The sequence below is a fragment of the Erithacus rubecula genome, assembly GCF_903797595.1.
Source record: "Erithacus rubecula genome assembly, chromosome: 3".
NCBI lineage: Eukaryota > Metazoa > Chordata > Aves > Passeriformes > Muscicapidae > Erithacus > Erithacus rubecula.
In genome coordinates, this window is record NC_136689.1 from 102,912,712 (window position 1) to 102,933,878 (window position 21,167).

A 21,167-nucleotide genomic window follows, 5' to 3' on the forward strand; every position below is an offset into this window, starting at 1 on the left:
TTCATTACCTGGCAAAAGAAAAAAAGAAAAGAAGGATGGTAGAATTAATTTATATCCCAAGGACAATAGCCTCTCATAAAAATATGTCAACAAAGAATCAAACATAACCAGGAAAGGGTGAATAGTGGCTTTTGTTTTTTTGGCCACTCTGTGGCCAAAAATATCATTTTGTTTTCCTGGTTTTGTTTGTTGTTTGAAAATGAATCAGGAGTACAGCTGAGTACAGATTAGCCATTACAGCATTAGATTTTCCTACGAGGTAGTATCAGATTTTTTTTTTCTTTGTGTCTCAAACTTAAATGAACAGACCAAGAGTTTATATCTGCTCTCTGGAGTACTTCAGTAGCTGAGTATCTTCTCAAGAACTACTTGGTGGTTTCTGTGTTAAGCATTTCCTCTAAATGTTCTGTAGGCATCTGGAAATCTTCCATGCTTAAATATGAAAATTTTAATTCTTAAAATCTTAGCTTTTAAGAGTGAGGATAATTGTCTTTCCTACAGCAGCATACCAATTCTGGAATTTTAGTAATTGCTTCATATTGCAAGTGATTCAGGGTGATGGTACTACTGTTTAGTATGTGTTTAATGTGGGGCAAAGAAGGAAGATAAAGACATGACATGTATTTGTGGATCCTTTTGGTGTGTACATTTTTGCTATACATTTATTGGCTAGCATGTCTATTTCAGTAAAAAATTGAAGCAGTTTAGTAGCTACTTCAATATTTTTTCTAGCTAGATGTGTTCTAGACTGATTTAATCATTGTCATAGCCACACATGTAGAAAAATTCTACTAAAAGCTCATGAAATGGGTCTGCTGTCAATGTGTAGATGCCTTGCAACACACAGGCTTTCCAGGCATGGTGTGGAAGAGTTGGGTATTCAAGATTTCAAGACTAGATCTAAGATCCAATAACAAATTTTGAGGGAGGGAGAGGGAATACAGTTAGGCATCTATGTACTCCTGGAAAGCACCAGGAGATTTAAGCCATGTGTCAAGGTCAGCTGGCTCTCATGAAAAAAACAGTAAACTTGCTGAATTTCATTTTGATGCCTCTGGCTAGCAGAAGAAAGGCTACTTGTATTACTTAGTTGTGCTACAGTATGTTTTCTGCAGTACCTGAACACAAAGCCAAACCAGTGATGGCCATACATGCTGTGAAGGTATTTGCATGGATAACAAAGTTTTGCATTTTTGTACTACTGCCATTCAAACATTCAGTAAAAGCACTTGGCAAACGCTAATGAATTTGTTCCCACAACAGAGGCAAAGACATGACAGCCAACATTTTTCAAATTTAAGTATTTAGAATTAGACACTAAAGTGTTTTTAGAACCCGTGATAAAAATGATTGAATTTTTACAACTCGAGAATACTCACAGCTCTCTGCAAGTGGCTTCATTACTCATACAAAATATAAGCAGTTGTGGAAGACACACAGTTTTTCCCACCAGTGTGGAAAGAAAAGCCTTGTTAATTGCCAAGCTTTCTTATTCAGGGAGTCTGTATTTGGTTCCTTGGTTCTGGGGCAGCAGCAGCTGGTGATGAGTTGCTGAAGCTGCTGCTAAGATTTTTCAAACTGATTTTAGTGAGAGTTTTGAACTGATCTCTGAGCTTAACTGCTCTGGTAAGTAACTGTATGTATGCTTATTTACACCATGTCAGTTTTCAGCCCCAGAATCCACAAAAAGGAGAACAACAACAACAACAAAGTTGACCATGCCTTTTGTCAGAAAAAAATATATATAAATAGAGAGGGATTGAAGGCTTGCTGAATTGCAACCATGTCAGATAAACAAGAATGAAATGGAAAAGTAGTTCAAAGGCTCATTAAGCTATGTACACAGGTTGAAGAAAAAAAATTAGAAAAAATAGTTGTGTATAATGCTAGCAAGCAAAAGACATCAGGAAGGGAGGGAGGAAAGCAAGAGAGAACCTCAAATCAACCTTCTGACCTCCACAGATAAGAATCGTGTTGCTTAAAGAAGAACTTGTATTTTAAAAGATGAACTTGAAAAAACTGTATCCTAAGCAGAAGTCTGCTAGAATTCTGCTTTAAAAGAATCTTAGGAAAACTAGATTTATCTAGCATCAAAGGCTTTTTTAATTTTTCCCTCCTGAGACTTTTTTTTTTGATGCTTATTGGATTTTTGGCCCATACTATTTTAACTCCTTATGAATCTCAACATTCTGGATAACTTTGCCAGATACAGCTTCCTTCCCAGGCTGACCTGACCTGGACACCCACCATGAACAACTGCACTGCCGAAATTCCGCACGCGGCTGCGACGTGTAACGGGACATGGCCCACCCTGTCACCAAGCTCTGAGTTCTCCCTGGGTGTGTTGGTGCTGCTGGCTCTCCTCATGGTGCTACTGAGTCTGGTGACCACCCTTGGAAACATCCTGGTGATCCTTGCTTTCATCATGGACAAAAACCTCAGGCATCGGAGTAACTATTTCTTTCTGAATCTTGCTGTTTCTGACTTTGCAGTGGGTAAGTCAGAGCTGTGGAGCCATGTGCTGGTTGTGTTATAGGACTCTTAGGAGAAGCACTGGTGTTTATTTTCTGTGTATTTTCTTCTGAGAAAGCTGTTTCTCAGCTGAGTCTGGGAGGGGGATGAGGAATGGTGAAAGTTGCATGAAGTGCCTATTATTTTTCAGAAAATAAAGGATCCTTTGTTAGGAAAGCAGGTAATATTTAGTGCTGCAGGATAAAATGCTACTGTGGAAATGTTATAGACTAACAAAGAATAGCAGTTGTTTGTGAAGAGTTTTGGCTGAAATTTAGATAGTCTAATCAAATACAGCCTATATTGTCTAACAGATCTTGCATACATGGTCATTATCTTCTATTTCACTCTGCTATCACACAATAGAGATCATCACCTGATGTTTGTGACTAAATAGCAACAAATACTAATTTTAAGCATTTTTCTGTGTATGCTCTATCTAGAGTAATACCTTAGGAAAATGTGTTTGTATAGGCAAATAAAAATTAAAAAGAAAGCAATTTCTAAGAAATTTGATGCTACATGCATATTTGTGCATATGGACATATTTAGTTTTGAAACTTGTACTGAGAAAAAGTACAATTAAAACACGAGTGTTATGCTCAGTTGGAGACTGAAGTATTGCAATAATCTGTGAAGTGTTGGGTGTCTTTCCTAAAAGCCTTGGTTAAATTACTGCGTGAGTAGAAGGATGGTTTTAATAGTTGTGGCTATTTCATGAAATCTCTGTTCTGGCTTGTCATATCACAATAATTTTTAAATTTTTTTTTCTTTTATGTACACATTTAAAAAGTATACTGAAAGAACAGCAGAAACATTTCTTAAATTTTTTTCCAGTGCCAGGAGTTCTGTCAGGGGTATAGTTTCTAATAGCCCTGTCCTTGTGATGTCCAGATCTCCTTGTATAATGTTTTTATACCTCCCTGCATGTGCTTGATGTCTTCTTCCTACTTATTTCTGCCTTATTGTGCTGCAGAGCTCTTGCTGCCTGGCCTCCAGTTGCACTGCACTGGAAAAAACAGAGCAGTGAGCAGAAAACAAGTGGACAAACTGATGTTCTCTCATCTGACTCACAATCTAGCATCATACTGAACAAATACCAGCATCTAGCTGAGAAGTACAAAGTAAATAACATTCTCTGCCAAAGAAGGAAGTACAGCTTACTTAGCATTACCGACTTTTCATAATTTTTTGTTTTGTGATATTATGTTTGCCTGAATGTCTAGCTTTTAATTATAAATTTTGTTAAAGGCTTTGCCTTAGTTTGACTTCAGAGTCAAACTGATTTGTATTTTTGTACCTACTTAATTTAGATTTGGGCTATGCCTATATTATCCTTACTTTCTTCTTGATCTAAATTGCTAAAAGCTTGCAAAATCATTTGCTTATTCTTTTTACATATCTAATCTAGCTACTTTTGACATTCAGCAACTTTTGCTTTGTCTCTGTGCTTCTGACCTATAGCTGGGTTTGAATAGAGAACTCCTGATTCTTAGTTGAGGGAGAACAACAGGAGCTGTAAGAATTTTATGGAAATGGAAACTCTCAAGATACTCTGTTACAGGAATACACACTATTAGGTAGTAAATCTAAAGATGAAACCAGTTTTTTTTTCCTGATGTGAATGTTAAAATCTGTAATATTTTGGCCAAAAAACCAAGTACCAATGCAGTGATTCCATTTTGTTGCAGCATTGCTGCAATGCACTGCATTTCTGCATCCCAGTTGACTGCACCATTAGTTCTTCAGCTTCACAAGGCTGTGTTGTGATTCTGTGTATGGTGATCACCTCAAAATTCATTAAAATGAGGTCATATTGGCATTTTCACAACATTTGGATATAACAGCCTAAATTTAGGTAGCAATGGCTGTGGGTGGGTGACTTGTGAGTTCCCACAGTCTGAGGAGTTTCCACAGATAATATCCTATCAGCTCTCCCTTCAAAGGTGTTTATTATCAAGAAAGGTTAGGCTGGGTGTATTTAATTAACTGTGCTGTTCTTGTTAGCCTTTTGATCATATAGTTTTAAAATTTAGTCCAAAACTCATATTTCTGTAAGAAGTTAACTTCTGGAACACTTTCCAACACATATGCTTCTATGAGGATAGAAATACGGCAACTGGATAATTCATTATAGGAAACAGGAAATTACATTGGGGGAAAGATGTTTTTATTTGTTTCAATACCAGCAGATAGCACAGTGTTTACTTCAGCAGGTAGTGCAGTCAACTGCTCCTTCCTTTATCAGGTGGTGTTAATTGGAGAGGTAACAATGATACACAATAAACACAATACACCTTTCAGAGAGATATTAATTATAAGAACATTACTAGTACCAAGTTTGTAGTAAAGGTTCTTTGGTTGCAGAATAATACAAAGCTTTCCATGTGGCAATTCCAGCCAGTACTGATCAATCTTTTATCAGATACTGCAGAAATATTTCTCTGCTCTCGTGCAGTGTAGTGCTGACGGATGTATGCATTTGGTTTCTCTTCACAGGTGTGTTCTGTATGCCGTTGTACATCCCTTATGCCCTGACAGGGACATGGCACTTGGGAAGAAGCCTGTGCAAGCTCTGGCTGGTCATGGACTATCTTGTGTGCACAGCTTCAGTGTTTAACATCGTCCTTATCAGCTACGACCGGTTCCTGTCAGTTACAAAAGCTGTAAGAGTAACATTTCTATTGATTGCTTTATATATGTTGGGATTTCTATGAAACTCAGAGTGTTTTACAATGAATACCTCAAGCAAAATGGTGCTTTGTTATTGGTACCATTTTTTAATAGAGAAATTATGATGCTTCAATGTTGCATTGGAGCTTAGAGATAGGACATTGCCTTGCCTGTGATTTCAATGTTACCATTGTGCCTCCTGCACTAGAAATTATTTAATTACACTACACAGGAGATGGGAAGGTCCAGGTGGGAAAGTGGCAGCCAGCGTGCGAAGAACTTGGGCTTTGGTCATTAGAAGAGTTGGTGGTGATGAAAACTAGGTTGAGTCAAGGATGTGCTTAGGCTTGGATACATTTTGTAAAAGAAAAGCATTTGGAAAGACAGTGAGATGAACTGAGTAATATCAGATGAGGATCTGAATTACTGCAGGGAGTAATTGACATGTGCTGACAATGAGCAGTTGAGTGGAAACTGATCCCTTGAGGCAAAAAGAAGAATGAATCAAAATTTGTGGAGAGGTGAGAGATGTTTCTTGAGTGTTGTCATTCTTCTGTTTAAGAAGATATCCAAGGAATCAAGTAAGAAAAACTGTTTTTCACCATTTTTAAACTCTACTTGGTTTTTGGTTGTAGAATCTGAGAATGGTTTGGGTTGGAAGAGACCTTAAAGTTTATCTGGTTCCACCCCTCTGCCATGGGCAAGGACATCTTCCCCTAGACCAGGTTGCTCAGAGCCCCATCCAACCTGGCCTTGAACATTTTCAGGGATGGGGCATCCACAGCGTCTCTTTTGTGTTCCAGTGCCTCACCATCCTCACAGTAAAGACTTTCTTTCTAATATCTGATCTGAACCTACTCTCTTTTGGTTTAAAGCCATTGACCCTTGTCCTACCTCTGCTTGCCCTTCAGGAAGGACTTTTACCCAGCCTTCTGGAAGGCTGCAGTCAGGTCACCACAAAGCCTTCTCTTCTCCAGGCTGATGAGTCTGCTTGCTTCAATGGCATGTTTTGTATTAGACTTGGAGGTTCTCATTTGGGAAGTGCTGATACAATGTGTAATCACTTTCTCTTCTTCCCTAGGGGTGTGGTTTTTACAGTTTGTTTTTGCTGGTTTGTTGGTTTTGTTTTGTTTTTGGGGATTTTTTTAAGCTGAAGAGTAAAGTGTAAAAATCCCTGTATTTAAGACATTAATAAAGCTGCAGAGCTCAGCATAAGATTAATGTAAATTAAAAAGTCCTCTGTAACCTAGCTGAGATCCATGTTCTTGTGCCATTGCTGATGGTCTTTACTTACACGATCACATTCTGGTTTTCTTCTTTAGGGTATTAGGATGGAGTGAGTCTAGGAATATGCAACAGGGCTGTTATCCAGAGAAAAGGCACCATGCTTCCTCATAGAATTGGGATCCACCTCTGCCTCTGCTGCAAAACTAGCCTGTGGCCAGGTTCCAGTCACTCCAGACCTAATAATTTGTGAAGCTGTGCCCAGCTTCCTGTTTTCTGCCTCTGAATTGAGCTGCTCAGACCTGGAGCTGTGCATGGAGCTAATATGATGCCTTAGATGTAGAGGAGTCTGAATATTCAGGCTACAGATATTTAAAACAGAGAATCCAAACAAATGTGCATAAACCTGCACTACTGCTCTGATACTTGCTGGTGAAATAGGGACAATGCCCTTTGTGTGCTGTATGGCTGTGAAGGTGCCATTCATTATTATTTGTGTATCATGCAGGTGCTCTGCTAATGAACGGTATGGGAAGCTGATGAGGAAGGCAGCAGTTTTGAGGAAAGTCTGAGATGCCAATGTTGAACAGTATAGAGGAAATGAAATTGTCCAGCTTTCCATTAACTTATCTTCTTGTTCTCTGAATGAGGGGACCAAGGGTATGGTTGGGCTATTACAGGGTGGGCTTAGCTCTTGTATTTCCTAACCATGGATGATTTTATTTTAATTCTTAATATATTGTCTGAGTAGACATAAAAGCACCAAGATTTTCAGTAGTGGAATGAACAGTTTACAAGGTAAAGCTAATTTTAAAATAGAGGGTTTCAATAAGGCAGAGGGTGTTCCAGTATATGTCTGGGATAGATTTTTCTGCTATGGCTAGAGGAAACAGTTTGAAAAATTATATTGTCTGGTGTTTGCAGTCTCACATGGCAACCTGTCTAATATAGAAGGCTTCTACTTTTGCTGGGTATGCAGAAACTCCCACAGCTGCTTTTACTCTCTGCTGAGCCTGGGCTGATGAATCATTTCCTTACCAATTCCTTATTGCTACTTTACTGTGTGGTGGAAACAAAGCATGTCCTTTCATTCCTGGAAGCCAAATGATAGTTTAGCCATCATGATTTCTGCTCCACTCCTATGCCCAGTATTAAAATTAATCAGAGCTGCAGTGTAAGGAAAGCAAGATTAGCAGTTTTTCAGAACCTTACCTAGTGAAAGACATTCTAAGTATCTGAGGAAATACAGAACAAATACTATATTTGGCTTGATTACGTGTGGGTTTTTTGACATAATTTTCCCAAAATGTTGTCTGAATATGTGAGAGTCCTTTTCCCTCGCAGGTATCTTACAGAGCCCGGCAAGGAATAATGTCCAGCCCTGCCACCAAGATGGTGGCCATCTGGGTCTTAGCCTTCCTCCTGTACTGCCCAGCTGTCCTGTTTTGGGAGCACGTGGCTGGACACAGCGTGGTCCCGGTGGATCAGTGCCACGCCGAGTTCCTCCACAACTGGTATTTCCTGCTGTGTGCATCCACCCTGGAGTTCTTTGTGCCGCTGCTCCTGGTGACCTACTTCAACGTGCACATTTTCCACAACATCCAGAGGCGCCAGCGGCGGGGCAGCGTGCAGGACTGTGAGTCTGCCAGGAGCAGCCTGTCCTGGAGGTTCTGTGGCCTGCCCAGGCCGGGGGCATCATCTCCTTCCTCAGAAGCAGAGGACAGTGTTTCATCACTAACGAGGCCATGGAGACCAGCAGCGGTGGCCAATAGTCCATCTCGAGCAGAATCCGGTTCTACAGCTCTCAAAAGGAACTTTTCTGCTTCCTTCTCTTCAAAGACCGGATCAAAACTGCAGCGGGACAAGAAAATAGCAAAGTCTCTTGCCATAATTGTCTGTGTGTTTGCCATTTGCTGGGCCCCATACTCTTTATTAATGATTATTCGTGGGGCCTGCCAGGGAACCTGTGTCCATAACTTCCTGTATGAAGTGACCTTTTGGCTTTTGTGGATCAATTCTTCTTTGAACCCATTTCTTTATCCTCTCTGTCATATGAGGTTTCGAATGGCTTTTCTGAAGATTTTATGTCCCAAAAAGTTTGCAACATTGAGATCTGGTAACACACCTTCTTTATAGAGAGGTGAAAGAAATGTCTTACAGATAAGGTTCCTCTGTTACTTAGTGATACCTTTTCATATGTACTGTCAGCATAAATAGAGGGAAAAGAAATTTGTTTACTAATGACATTGTTTAAGAGTGCAGCAGAGTTATGTGGTTGCCCTGATATTGCTAATTTTCAGGATTTCACTTTTGGTTTTGCTGATATGATGCCAGATTAATTACTGTCTAGTGCATTAAAAAGAATAACAAGCTTTGCTGGATGTCCTCTTGATTTGTGAGTGTGAGGTATATTTTTTTCCTTCTTTTTTTTTTTCTTTCCTTTGTTTAATACACAGAGCTGGCACTGTGAAAGAACTCTGCTATTGCTATCTCCATAGAGAGTTACTGGAGGGAGATATCTATTCATGTATGAGTTGAAGTAAAATTTATGTCCTATTTATGAACCTAAAACTATCAGGGAAGAAGCAATTCTGCTACATTTTTAAAAGACTGTAAAAATACTCACAGAAGCAGTATATTTTCATTTTATAAACTATTATGAAGACAAGACAGTGCCCTCTCCTTGTTATAATCCCCACAGTGAGCAAGTGAATGACCTGCCTAACCTGCTGTATCTGTCCTTTTCAAATTTTAATGTAGGTCATACCTGGTGTTGCAGGACGAATTTTTCCATGCTAAGAGAATTTTGAGATTGGTTATCAAAATGGTCAGACATAAATGGTAGTTATTCTTTTCACCAGTATTTTTTTTTTCACCTGAGAGTGGCTGCCTTTTTGGTCATGTTTAAATGATATTTAGTGCCAGATCTGTGCACTATGTGATTGCCTAAAAGGTAGACCAGGGTTGGGCATATGATCACATTCTGTTGAATTAGCAGAGCAAGCAATGCTAAGTTCATACTGGATTTATGATTTTGGCTGGCTGTGCTAGAATAGACAATAGCCTCTCTAGTGTAAAGCTTTGCAAGTGCAAAGATATTCCATCAAAATGTCTGGAACAAATTTGATCTGACAGAATGGTTTTTATACTAGATAACTTCTTTGTGTCCTGTTACTGAGATATTATGTGGGTTTTTTTCTGCCACAAAACAAATATCAAACTGGATTTTTTCAATTAGGGAGCAAGGGCCATATTCACTGCTTGAGAATGAGGTTTACAGAGGTTTGGAAGCTGATACAGAGATGTCTTAAGCAGTTCTTAACAAACAAAGCTGTTGAATGTCCAGTGCTGAAAGGACTGAATAGATGTGTTGGAGAAAGCAGTGGAGCTTGATTACACCCCATTCCATGTGCCAAACTTTCTTACCATGTGTTGAGTGTTGCAACTCAGCAAGAAGGCTTTCATGGATAGGTAAGTGACAGTTGCTGGCTACAACCTTTTTCTCTCCTTTTATGCAATTTTATTCCTCTTTGTTTATAAATATAAAAATGTATGAAATATGGAAAGCGAAATCTGATGCACAGAACAATGAACAACTTAAATAGTTTTTAATCTAATTTGAAATTGGCTGTAGAAGTGTTGCCATAACAGAGTACTCCTTTGCAAACACAATTCAAATGCATGGAAGCAGCCTAATTATAGCACAAAAGTTGATGGCTTTGAAGAGCTAGAATGTCTTTCTGTTCAGAGGTCTGGAACTGAAGACTTCTCTTGCCAGTTTTCACACTGCTGGAAGATTATCTTTCACCATTCATTCTCACTGTGCTTCCTTGCCTCACATGGATAGTGTTATGGATTGTGAGCCTAATTGCTAAGAGAGATGCAGCTTCAGGAGGAGGTCATTGGTTCAGCACAGCTGTTTTTACTGCCATGAGCTGCGGTGTTGGCAGAGATTCTGTGGGGTTTGTTTTTTGGTGATGCTTAAAAAATCTAAACACACACACACACAGAATTAAAACATTTATAGAATAGCTGGTGTACTGAACATCTGTTAAATAGGGAAACTGAAGATAGGCCCAAGATAGAAATGTGTTTGAGTTGTTTGCTTTTCCATCTCTATGCTTTCAGTATAAAAATTCAGTTTGCATTTTGTGCTTAAAGAATGTGTTGCTGGAAAATGTTGGAAAAACTAACCTGCAACATTATTGACTAGATAAACTGATTTGCATTGCTGGAAAACTAGTTAGTCAGGGAATTTGCCAGATAGCACAATCTGCATCAAACTTGAAACAACATAGCATGGTGAAGCTAATAGAGATCAGTGGTTTTTATATTCTGTTTTACACATACAGTGTTCAAACTGTTTTCTCACACCACTCCTGTGTATTAAAAGAATTTATTGTATTATCCTAATTGTTGACAATTTTGCTTAGTTCTCCCAGGGCAAGTCAAGCACTGGGTTGCTGTGCCCACAGCTTTAAAGCTCTCTTGGTCAGAAAAAACCATTCATACTTGTAAATCATAAATCAGACATTTTTCAGGGTTATGGTAAGACACTTTTTCAACATTTGTTCTTATGGCTTGACTCAAATGGATGTTTCTTGCCAAAGGGTTTTCTAACCCAGGTCTCTCTAAGCATTCACTCAGTAATTTCACTATTTCATGTCCTTGAATTTTCTTCTGTCTTTGCAGATATTCAGTAGGCCTTCTAAATACATGGTGACAGTGGCTGTATGACTTTGTGGGCTTCAACTCAAACCACACCAGTTTTTTATAATCTGACCCTCTCAGACATTAAAAAACCACAAACCCCTCAACAAATAAAAAATAAATGTTAGAAGAAATCGTCTTATCTTTTTTTTTTTTTTGTTAATTTCTGGAACAAATATGGAATCCTAATGATTCTTCTAATGTCCACGTTCTTTATTTTCCAAAGGAAAAACCACATAGATTTCACCCTGAATGTCACAGAGAACTATGATTAAAACTTCAACATTTGATTTATTCCCTAATTTTAAAAGCAAATTACTACATTCCCTTTGTCCATTAATCCAGTAATTTTATCAAAGAAGACAAACAAGTTGCTCAGGTATGATTTACCCTTAGTAAGTCCAGCTGGCTGTTCCCAGTCACCTTCTCTTCCCCCAAGTCCTCAGAAATTACTTCCAAGAGGACTCAGTCCATTATTTTCCCAAGGATTAAAGACAATCTGACCATTTTTTCTGTGTGGCAGCATTTGAAGTTTGTTTCAACATTTACAATTCTTCCGTTGTCGGGAATCTCCCTTTATCTCCACAACCATTCTAAGAGGATAGAAAGTGGCCTTGCAAAGGTGGTAGCTGGTTCTCTTGATAGCCCAATGGGCTCCACGGGTCAAGTCCTCTCAAGTAATCCTTCTTTATTTTCACCTGCTTGTGTCAGTTCTCATCCTTGAACTCACTAAGCCTGGAGGAAAGGGAGATCTAGTTAATGAGGAATGAAGCTAAGGAACCACTGGGTACCTTGGCCCTTTCTGCCCTGCTGTGGCTAGGTCACTGGTCCCCTCCAGCAAAATACCTGTATCTTCATTATCCACCATTTTGCTGTTAATGGGGGGCCTGAAGTTCTTAATGTTGTCCTTGATGTCCTTTGCAAACATCAACCCTCGGTGAGCTTTTGTTTTCCTAACATCATTCTTATGTGGCCAGGCAATGTTTCTAAATATCTCCTTTGTGTTCTGTCCCTCCTTCAAACTTCTTCATATGCTGCCTTTTTGCATTGTAATCTCCAGGGTTACCCACTGTCATGATACATCTGCTTGCTTTTCTGAGAGCTGGGATGGGCTATTCTTGTGCATGGAGGTTGCTGTCCTTAGAGGCTGCAGCTTTCTTGGGCTCTTTGTCTTTTGGATCTGCCTCTCACGGGCTGATTCCCACTACCACTTTCCTAAATAGAAATCTGCTCACCTGAAGCCCATTGTCTGCACAGCTACTTTCCTTCCTCATCCCCTTTAGGATGTTGAGTTCCACTACCTCATCATCATTACATCTGCATCTGGCACTGATAACACATCCCTATACAGCCCCTCTTTATCACTGAACAGGTGATTCAGCTGTGCACCACCCCCTTTAGCCCAAGCAGGATTTGTATCTGAAAGTTCCCCCTGACAGCCTCCAGGAACCTTGTTCACTGCTAGGACCTGATTGCACCTCCAGCAGATGCCATGAACACTAAAGTCCTACATAAGAAGCAGGCCCTGTGGTCCAGAAGCTTCCTTGAATTGCTCAAAGGAGACTTCATCAGATCCCTCACCCTGAGCTCTGCAATGTGCTCCCACCACAATGTCACCCAAGTCAAGTGTGGCTTGGTGACTGCACAGGAAGCTCTACTACCTCCCCTGTGCTTGCCAGGCTGCAGCTGTGCACACACACCTAAGGCAGCTGTGTCTCATTGCCACCTTTGGCCATTCCTCAGGTCTCTTCTGTTTCTGTCGCCCTACACCTTTTGCTTTAATGACTCTTTACAGCATAATTCTCTTTGTTCCTCAGTATGGTAGCAGAGCACTGCGTCTTTCCTCTCCACCCTCTATTTCCTTGTTTCTTGCCCTACATCTTCCAAGCATCTGGTGTTATGGCTGCAGTTTGAAATGCTGGTCACTCGGTGTGCCATGCTGCTACAGAGTCAGTGAGTCTCAGCCACAGCCATAGCCTACCAAATTCTCTGCACTACTACCAAAATAAATGGAGTTGGGATGAGGAGGGGATATCTTTTATCACACCTGAAAAGAGCTAAAGGCTTGGTATTTCATGGAGTAATAGCTTATCTAGGATTACTTGGGAGGTGTAGGATTAGATGGGCCACACTATAAAGACCTCCAAAGTCCAAGTATTTGGTTTGTTTTGCCCAGAGCTTCTGGTTAGGGTGAGCTGAAGAGGTACTGGTGATGCTTCTGCTGCATGTAACTTTATTACAAATGCTCTGTAACCAGCAACACTAAGAAATATCTCTCTGTTATTTACTGTTAAATTTAAAAAGTGGTATAGCAGCAAGTGCAAAAATGTCTACTTTTTTAAGGTAAGGGAAATAGAAATGTAATGATTTTCATCCTGTTCACCACCGTGGAAGTGAAGATGAGATATGGTTTTAGCTTCAGCACAACTTGACGAGTAAAACCACTTACACATTGCTAATATGCAAACTGCTTGACTGTGAAAACGTTATCTTCAGACAAGATTTTTTACATTAGGTGATAAGGATCCTTGTCAGGAAATACACTGCTTATGAGGTGTTTTTTCAAAGGCCAATACGTGCATTCAGAGCAAGAAGTGTTAGAGAGTCCAGGTCTTGAGGTCTTGTGTTCCATTTTTTTGATATTGTGAATCTTTTATTTTCATGTTTCAGTACTCAGCCCAGCCTGTTAATAGACTTGTCTCAACATTCTGGATAACTTTGCCAGATACAGCTTCCTTCCCTGGCTGACCTGACCTGGACACCCACCATGAACAACTGCACTGCCGAAATTCCGCACGTGGCTGCGACGTGTAACGGGACTTGGCTCATCTCGTCACCAAGCTCCAGGTTCTCCCTGGGTGTGTTGGTGCTGCTGGCTCTCCTCATGGTGCTGCTGTGTCTGGTGACCATCCTTGGAAACATCCTGGTGATCCTTGCTTTCATCATGGACAAAAACCTCAGGCATCGGAGTAATTATTTCTTTCTGAATCTTGCTGTTTCTGACTTTGCAGTGGGTAAGTCAGAGCTGTGGAGCCATGTGCTGGTTGTGTTATAGGACTCTTAGGAGAAGCACTGGTGTTTATTTTCTGTGTGTTTTCTTCTGAGAGAGCTGTTTCTCAGCTTTGTCTGGGGAAGGATGGGGAATGGTGGAAGCTGCATGAATGAAATATTTTAATAGCCCAATATGTTTCAAAATATGTTATAATGACAAATGAATCCTTTTCCATATAAATACTTTCAATGTTGCTTTAAGTAAAAGGAGTGGCTATTATATGTGAATACTTTTTGAAGAGGTTGTTTGCTGCAGTTTATGATTTACCCTTACCTCTCCTGTAAGAGTGCTGATCTCACACTTCAAAACATCCTTATATTTGACAGCTATGTGTGATGCATCCAGGTAAATGAATTACTTCTCTACATAGTACTGATGGTTTATGAATGTATTACACTACAGAAAGACACCTTATCACCAGGACATTTTGCTGGCTTCAGCTTAACTCAGGCTATTGATCCAATGGGTTGTTTGACACCAGTAACACCCTGCTGGTATCGCTCATCTGTATTCCTTATTGGTGTCGTCTTCCCATGACATCACTGCAGAACTCCAGGAGAGTTGCTGGAGCTGCCGTGGATGCAGTCTTGGCTGGTGGTGCCAAGTGAGGTAGTGGTGGAGTGAATGCTTTTTACAGCACTTTTCTGTGGCTGAAGCCAGGGAAACAGCCCATACAGAAGAGAAAGCCTGACAAAACCATAGTCCTGTGGCAGATGTGCCAGCAAATGTCTTGACTTGAGGCTGGCAAGGAGGTACTTCTGCACACAAAGGCTTTCTCCTCAGGATGGTCACAGAGACCAGTACTCATTGAGCTGTGAGAAAGGAAATTGTGGCATTGACCTACTGCACTTCTGACATACCATCTCCCCAATGCTGTTCCTTTGTCAGTGCTGTGCAGTGAAGTGAAAGCTTAGCCTTTAAGGTTTTCCATCATTTATGCCATTTAAAATATGTGTTGCCTTATTCAGGGGCAGAAACCATACGATGCATATATGATGAAGCCTTTGCTTTCCTGCTAAGTCAGTTTGCTGGAGCTGCTATTTCATTGCTCAGGTCTTTTGCAAAAGTCTGTTTCTCCTCATATCTCATAGTTTAGTCAAGAGAATTAAATATCTACCTTTTGCATCTGTTCTTTGTGGCTGGTGCCTTATGCATTCTTAAATCAGCCAAGAGGAAATTATTACATTTGCCTATATAGACCCATAGTAAATCTAAGATTTTATCTACGATATTGGTCAGGAAATACTTTATTTTCTGAAATTGCTGTGGGGATTTTTTTTTTGTTCTTTTTTTTTATTTTCTAAAAATTTATTAAATATCTGGAATCTTTCCAGGGATGTGACTCATCTTTTGCATCCACTAATCAGTAAAATTAGGAACATCTTCAAATATCAATGTCTAAAACCTGGTGCTTGCCTCTATTTGTATGTAAAGCTAAAAGCACTCATTATTTTTTGATATAGAGCCAAGCATTGATCCTACTGAAGTTCATGAGAACAGTAGCTGTTAGCAGCAGCCATGAAAAATGAGTATTTAGTACCAAAGTGATGCTGCTTGTATTTAAGGTATATGTTAAAATAACCCATCAGTATTGAGAATGCTGTGAGCATTTCCCTGTTGATAACACTCTGTCAGCTCATTTCTGGCCAGAGTTTTGTTGTCAGTGAACCACATCACCCTGGATATGTTTAGTAACTTCTAAGATCTTGATGGACATGTCAGGAAAGGAATAATCAGGAGAGTTTAAAATGGATCTTGAAGTGCCGTACAATTTTCTATTTGTGTCTGATAGATCAGCATTTTCAAGAATGTAGAATCAGTTATTGCACCACTCTTTTGAAAGAATGTTAATGTTAAAATGAAGAAGTTGCTGGCTTAAAAATAAAACACAAACATGATTTTCTTAATGAAGTACTTCAGTGGAAAGTCTTTAGGACAAAACACAAATTTAACAAACCAGAATAGTTTTGGAGTTATTCTCAGGTAGAAAAGAAGCATGAGATTAAAACACTCCTTAAAAATGAAAGTTTCATGCTTCTGCTGTGTCTTTTCTGTCTCTGCTAGAACACCACAGACTGCCCAATATATTGTCTTCAGCTCACTAATGCTAATCAATCTTACAGGAACAACTGCCATTGTCAACATCTGCAGATGTGTTTGAGGGAAAATTCTAATACAGATGAAAGAATAGAGGTTATCAATTATGAGGTTATCTATCAGAATGCAGTCACAGTGCATATATGCTGCAACACTAATTTTATACCTTTAGAGAGTCTAAGTTGGTTAGACCTGGACTTTCTTCTTCAGTAAATTTTTCTTTGTTGAATTGCTTGCAGCTTATTCTCAACAATCAGCATATATAAATCACACTAAGATCTAAGACATAGGAAGTCACCATCAGATTTCATGAGAATTTAAGAATTTACATGTATAAATTACATATCTACCTTAATAGTTTTGTAGATTTTTTTTTTTTTTACCCAAATATCAAAACAGTGTGTCTCTTTGCTTCCAGGAATTTGCAATCCCTGTGAACTGCATGGTGTCTTTGTGGTTGCTTTCCTCAGGTGTGTTCTGCATGCCCCTCTACATCCCTTACAGCCTGACAGGGAAATGGCACTTGGGAAGAGGCATCTGCAAGCTCTGGCTGGTCATGGACTATCTCCTCTGCACAGCTTCAGTGTTTAACATTGTTCTTATCAGCTATGACCGTTTTCTCTCAGTTACTAAAGCTGTAAGTATCCTGTTTAGAGCCTCTCTGATTTTTTCCTTGGACTGTTATATATATATACCAACCTTTGCCATGTTGATGAGTATAACCCCAAATTTATGATAATACCCCTCAAAAATAGACTGGCATGTGGTGATAATTAGATATTTTGTAGACAGATGGGGCAAATATTCTACATTGAGCATGCTTCAGTGCAGAGCCAGTCAACCAGGACTTTTCTCACAATTTCTGCTGCAAGCTGCTGTTGTTACTGCCTGAGGAAAAGCAGTCTAGGGGGTAAAAAGGGAAGGCAGCAGACTGGTAAAAAAGGATCAGAGAAAGAGGAAATTTAGAGTAAACTGGATTTGGGATTAGACCTAAAATCAGGCATGAAAGGAAAAGACAGTGGAGTTAGGGTGGTGAAATAAAGGATACTTGGGAGGGTGTCTAGACCTGAGATGTGGCCAAAAATGATTCTGGATGAGACTGGGAGCAAGAGCAAACAGGCAGAAAGTGGGACAAAGGGCAGACTGCAATCATTGCTGCATTGTAGATATGCAGCAATAAACTCCTCTTTGTGTCTGGAGCAGAACCCCGAACTTCAGACACATTCTATCTCTGCTTTCTGCAGAGAATCCTATACACCTGGTGTGAGCTTTATGTCTTGAGCCATGCCAGGGGTGCAGGCCAGCATTTCTCACCAGCCACAGTGTTAGCTCAAGTGGCAGGGAGTGTCACAAAGAACTAAAGATTCCAGCTGTTTTGTGTGTATGAGACTGTCAACATAACTTCATGCAATCAAATTTCAGTCTTATTTGTGATAATTATTTTAACTTCCTATAACTGTATTTTTATTAGCTTTTATTATTTAATTTAATTTTATTTTATTTTAGGAAAAAATATTGGAAATCAAACACCAAAAATTTTGGTGTGTGAGAAACCTTATGCTGAAAAGCCAAAGACTCAGCATTTAGAAAGTCCAAAATTCAGAGCACCTATACAAATACAGTTAAGACCTATGGACATTTTTATGATAGCTCTAGTGACATTAACTCGATCTTTTCTTATCAGTTAGATGTCCAAGCTTGCAGAATTACACATTCATCCTGCAAAAGGGATGAAGCAGGATGCGAGCTACATTTTATCTATCTGTTCTGCAATGTATAGTGGAAAATATGTACTGGCCCTGGAGTGGATGGAGAAGGAAGAAAATGGATCATTGTTTTAGTTCCATCAGCTCAGGGCTGTGGTGCAGGTGTGGTAGCCCTTCATCCTCATGAATTGTCTAGTAAATAATTTTCTTACAGGTTAAATCTATGTGGCACCTTTTCTGTTGAGCACCATGATGCATACCATGATTTATCTGTAAAATGCTGTAAAAAGCAGCACAGTTTCCAGTGAGTGGGAATCATGCTCCCAACAGCTATTAAGTGTTAATTCCTCTGGCACTTCAGACAACAGGTGTTGGAGTGTGTGAAACAGAGGCCTCTCTGAATTCTTCAGAGAGAGATCAGAGTGTAGGAATCCAATTAAAACCTTTGAATGGATTAAAGTATATTAAGCTGCACACACATGAAACAGAGGTGTAAACTTAAGTTTGAAGTAAGTAAGTAAGTTTAAGTAAGTATGAATATGTTTTAAGTGCCTTAAAGTGTAAAAGCCTTAGAATTTTGTGTGAAAAACAAGCTGCGGTGAGAGCTCAAAAACATAATTCTAGACATTAGTGCAGAAAACAAGTTTCAGAAAAAAGTCTCAGTGAGAACTCAAAAACATAGTGTTAGACATGATGAAAATATAGTAAGAATATTACTTACATTCTTCAGATAAAACAGATAGACTATATGCATAAATTATATGTGCAAACTTTTGTATTATAGAACCAGAATTCTAATAGGTTTAGAAGAAATACTTCAGATTCATGTTTTTAGCTTATTGGGTAATTTGTAAATAAGAGTCTTTACATTGGGGAAGAGACTCTCTCTCTTCTCTCTCTCTTCTCTGTCTCCTCACTGACTTCATCATCACCCAGAAGAAGACAGGAGCTGTGGCTTCAGCTTTGGCCCTCCCAGGGCCCTGCACCAGGAGCTACTTCTACTTGTAGTTGGGACTTTATTCTATCTGGGATTCTATGCCAAAAGCTTTTAGCACAGACTTTAAGAACTTGGGACTCTATTCCTTTTGAAAATGATGTGCCTCTACATTAAACTTCACAGCAACTAACAGCTGCTCTGATCTCTGAAGACCTATACCCATAAAAATCCCAACATATAGGTGTCTCAAGCAAGGCATACCAAATTAACAGGTACTGATGGATGATCATGCTTCATCCCCTGAACCTAGACCCTGGTATGGTGACATTGACTTGTAGAGACACAACCCTATGCTTTGTCTGCATCAATGAAATAAATGTGCTTGGGTGAGCTCCAGCTGATCAGTACAGCCACAACTCTGTATTACCAAGTGTCTCCTGAGTTTATCCACTGTTGCTTCTTTTAGTTCTGAAATGAGTCTCCACAAGTCTGAACTCTTAATGTATTTTTTTCCCTCGCAGGTATCTTACAGAGCCCAGCAGGGAATAACATCCAGCCCTGCCACCAAGATGGTGACCATCTGGGTCTTAGCCTTCCTCCTGTACTGCCCAGCCGTCCTGTTTTGGGAGCACGTGGCTGGACACAGCGTGGTCCCGGTGGATCAGTGCCACGCCGAGTTCCTCCACAACTGGTACTTCCTGCTGTGTGCATCCACCCTGGAGTTCTTTGTGCCGCTGCTCCTGGTGACCTACTTCAACGTGCACATTTTCCACAACATCCAGAGGCGCCAGCGGCGGGGCAGCGTGCAGGACTGTGAGTCTGCCAGGAGCAGCCTGTCCTGGAGGTTCTGTGGCCTGCCCAGGCCGGGGGCATCGTCTCCTTCCTCAGAAGCAGAGGACAGTGTTTCTTCTTCCATGAGACCAAAGAAAGAGTCTTTGGAAACTGACTGCACATCTCCATCCAGAGGCAATTCTGTAACACCAGAAAATGACTTTTCTGCTTCCTTCTCTTCAAAGACTGGATCAAAACTGCAGCGGGACAAGAAAATAGCAAAATCTCTTGCCATAATTGTCTGTGTGTTTGCCATTTGCTGGGCCCCATACTCTTTATTAATGATTATTCGTGGGGCCTGCCAGGGAACCTGTGTCCATAACTTCCTGTATGAAGTAACCTTTTGGCTTTTGTGGATCAATTCTTCTTTGAACCCATTTCTTTACCCCCTGTGCCATGTTAAATTTCGAATGGCTTTTCTGAAGATTTTATGTCCCAAAAAGTTTGCAACATTGAGATCAGGTTCTTTTTAGAAGGAAAAAGGAAAACAAGGTCCAAGAGGAGCTGGATGAGTGATGTAAGTAGCCACTCTTTGAAATTAGATTTAGTGTTTTCCAGGAGATTAAACTAGTAGGAAAATCTAAATAAGCCTTCTGTGAAATGTCCTCCTGCAGACAAATGTGGATGACCAATATTTTTGTACTTTTCCCAGCTATTTTAATTGGCCAATTAAAGGCTATTGCCTCTGTCTGACTTCGCCTAGTAGTCTATCTACATTACCTTAATTCTGATTGCTGAAAATATTGTCTTCATTTGCAGTACCACTTATATTTGTGTTCACAGGTGATATTAGTTAAAAATATGATAAAGTTGTATGTTACCCATAGGGTCAATAGTATCCTAAAGTTGTTATCCCCTCTGTTCTATTTCTGTTGAATAATTTACATCCCGAATCTGATTTTTGCCTATATGAAACATCCAATGAAGTTATTATTTTTGTTGTCAGGCACGTAGCAGGATTACTTCTTTTCACTAAAGGTTTTGGCTGTCGGAAGCAAACAGGAACTACTTTCAAAATCTTGGTGTGCTGGTTTTCTGTTGGGGGGGGGGGGTGTTGCCTGAGAAGAGCCTGAGAGGAGGGCTCTTTCCTCTCTGGGAGTTTCCTCTGTGGGCTGCAGGGACCAATTGGAGGGTTGATTTGGTAGTTGAAAGCCCTGATCAGTAGCTGCAAAACCTTTTTTTTGTGAGCTATAAAAAGACTGAACTACACTGAAATTCTTTTAAACTGTAAAAAAAAAAAGTGCTTAAAGAAAAAGATCTTTTGCCCTGAGGGAATGGGGTTCTCTCTTTTAGAGACTGGAAAGATGGACAGAGACATGTAATAGAAAAAGAAACAAAGAGAATTTTGTCTTTGAACGTCTTGCCCTTAAAAGTAATACCCCGTGTGTGTAACATAACCCATAACACAGCTTTAGAAAGACTGTGA

At 39.8% G+C, this 21,167-nt stretch overlaps 2 protein-coding genes across 3 annotated transcripts; both read left to right on the plus strand.

The window, feature by feature from the left end:
• The first annotated feature begins 1,686 nt into the window (after positions 1-1,686).
• On the plus strand, positions 1,687-9,187 carry LOC306800711 (histamine H3 receptor-like). Of its 2 annotated transcripts, XM_079302991.1 has the most exons (3): positions 1,687-2,495; positions 5,011-5,177; positions 7,753-9,187. In XM_079302991.1, the coding sequence occupies exons 1-3, from the start codon at positions 2,249-2,251 to the stop codon at positions 8,542-8,544; spliced, it is 1,206 nt and encodes a 401-aa protein (XP_079159117.1). In that variant the 5' UTR covers positions 1,687-2,248; the 3' UTR covers positions 8,545-9,187. The 2 variants fall into 2 exon arrangements, with proteins under 2 accessions (XP_079159117.1, XP_079159118.1); XM_079302992.1 differs by lacking the exons at positions 1,687-2,495; positions 5,011-5,177 and adding an exon at positions 5,718-6,005.
• A 4,618-nt stretch (positions 9,188-13,805) lies between these two features.
• LOC306800637 (histamine H3 receptor-like) lies at positions 13,806-20,832 on the plus strand. The gene is made up of 3 exons (XM_079302877.1): positions 13,806-14,132; positions 16,738-16,904; positions 19,432-20,832. Exons 1-3 carry the CDS (start codon positions 13,886-13,888, stop codon positions 20,212-20,214), a joined length of 1,197 nt encoding a protein of 398 aa, XP_079159003.1. The 5' UTR covers positions 13,806-13,885; the 3' UTR covers positions 20,215-20,832.
• The last annotated feature ends 335 nt before the right edge of the window (positions 20,833-21,167 follow it).

What these genes read in the sequence shown, in the direction of transcription:
- LOC306800711 (XM_079302991.1), top strand. Translation starts at nt 2,249, where the DNA reads ATGAACAACTGCACTGCCGAAATTCCGCACGCGGCTGCGACGTGTAAC. An exon ending in TGTTTCTGACTTTGCAGTGG is followed by an intron (nt 2,496 to 5,010) that starts GTAAGTCAGAGC and finishes TTCTCTTCACAG; the next exon opens with GTGTGTTCTGTATGCCGTTG. An exon ending in TCCTGTCAGTTACAAAAGCT is followed by an intron (nt 5,178 to 7,752) that starts GTAAGAGTAACA and finishes TTTCCCTCGCAG; the next exon opens with GTATCTTACAGAGCCCGGCA.
- LOC306800637 (XM_079302877.1), top strand. Translation starts at nt 13,886, where the DNA reads ATGAACAACTGCACTGCCGAAATTCCGCACGTGGCTGCGACGTGTAAC. An exon ending in TGTTTCTGACTTTGCAGTGG is followed by an intron (nt 14,133 to 16,737) that starts GTAAGTCAGAGC and finishes TGCTTTCCTCAG; the next exon opens with GTGTGTTCTGCATGCCCCTC. An exon ending in TTCTCTCAGTTACTAAAGCT is followed by an intron (nt 16,905 to 19,431) that starts GTAAGTATCCTG and finishes TTTCCCTCGCAG; the next exon opens with GTATCTTACAGAGCCCAGCA.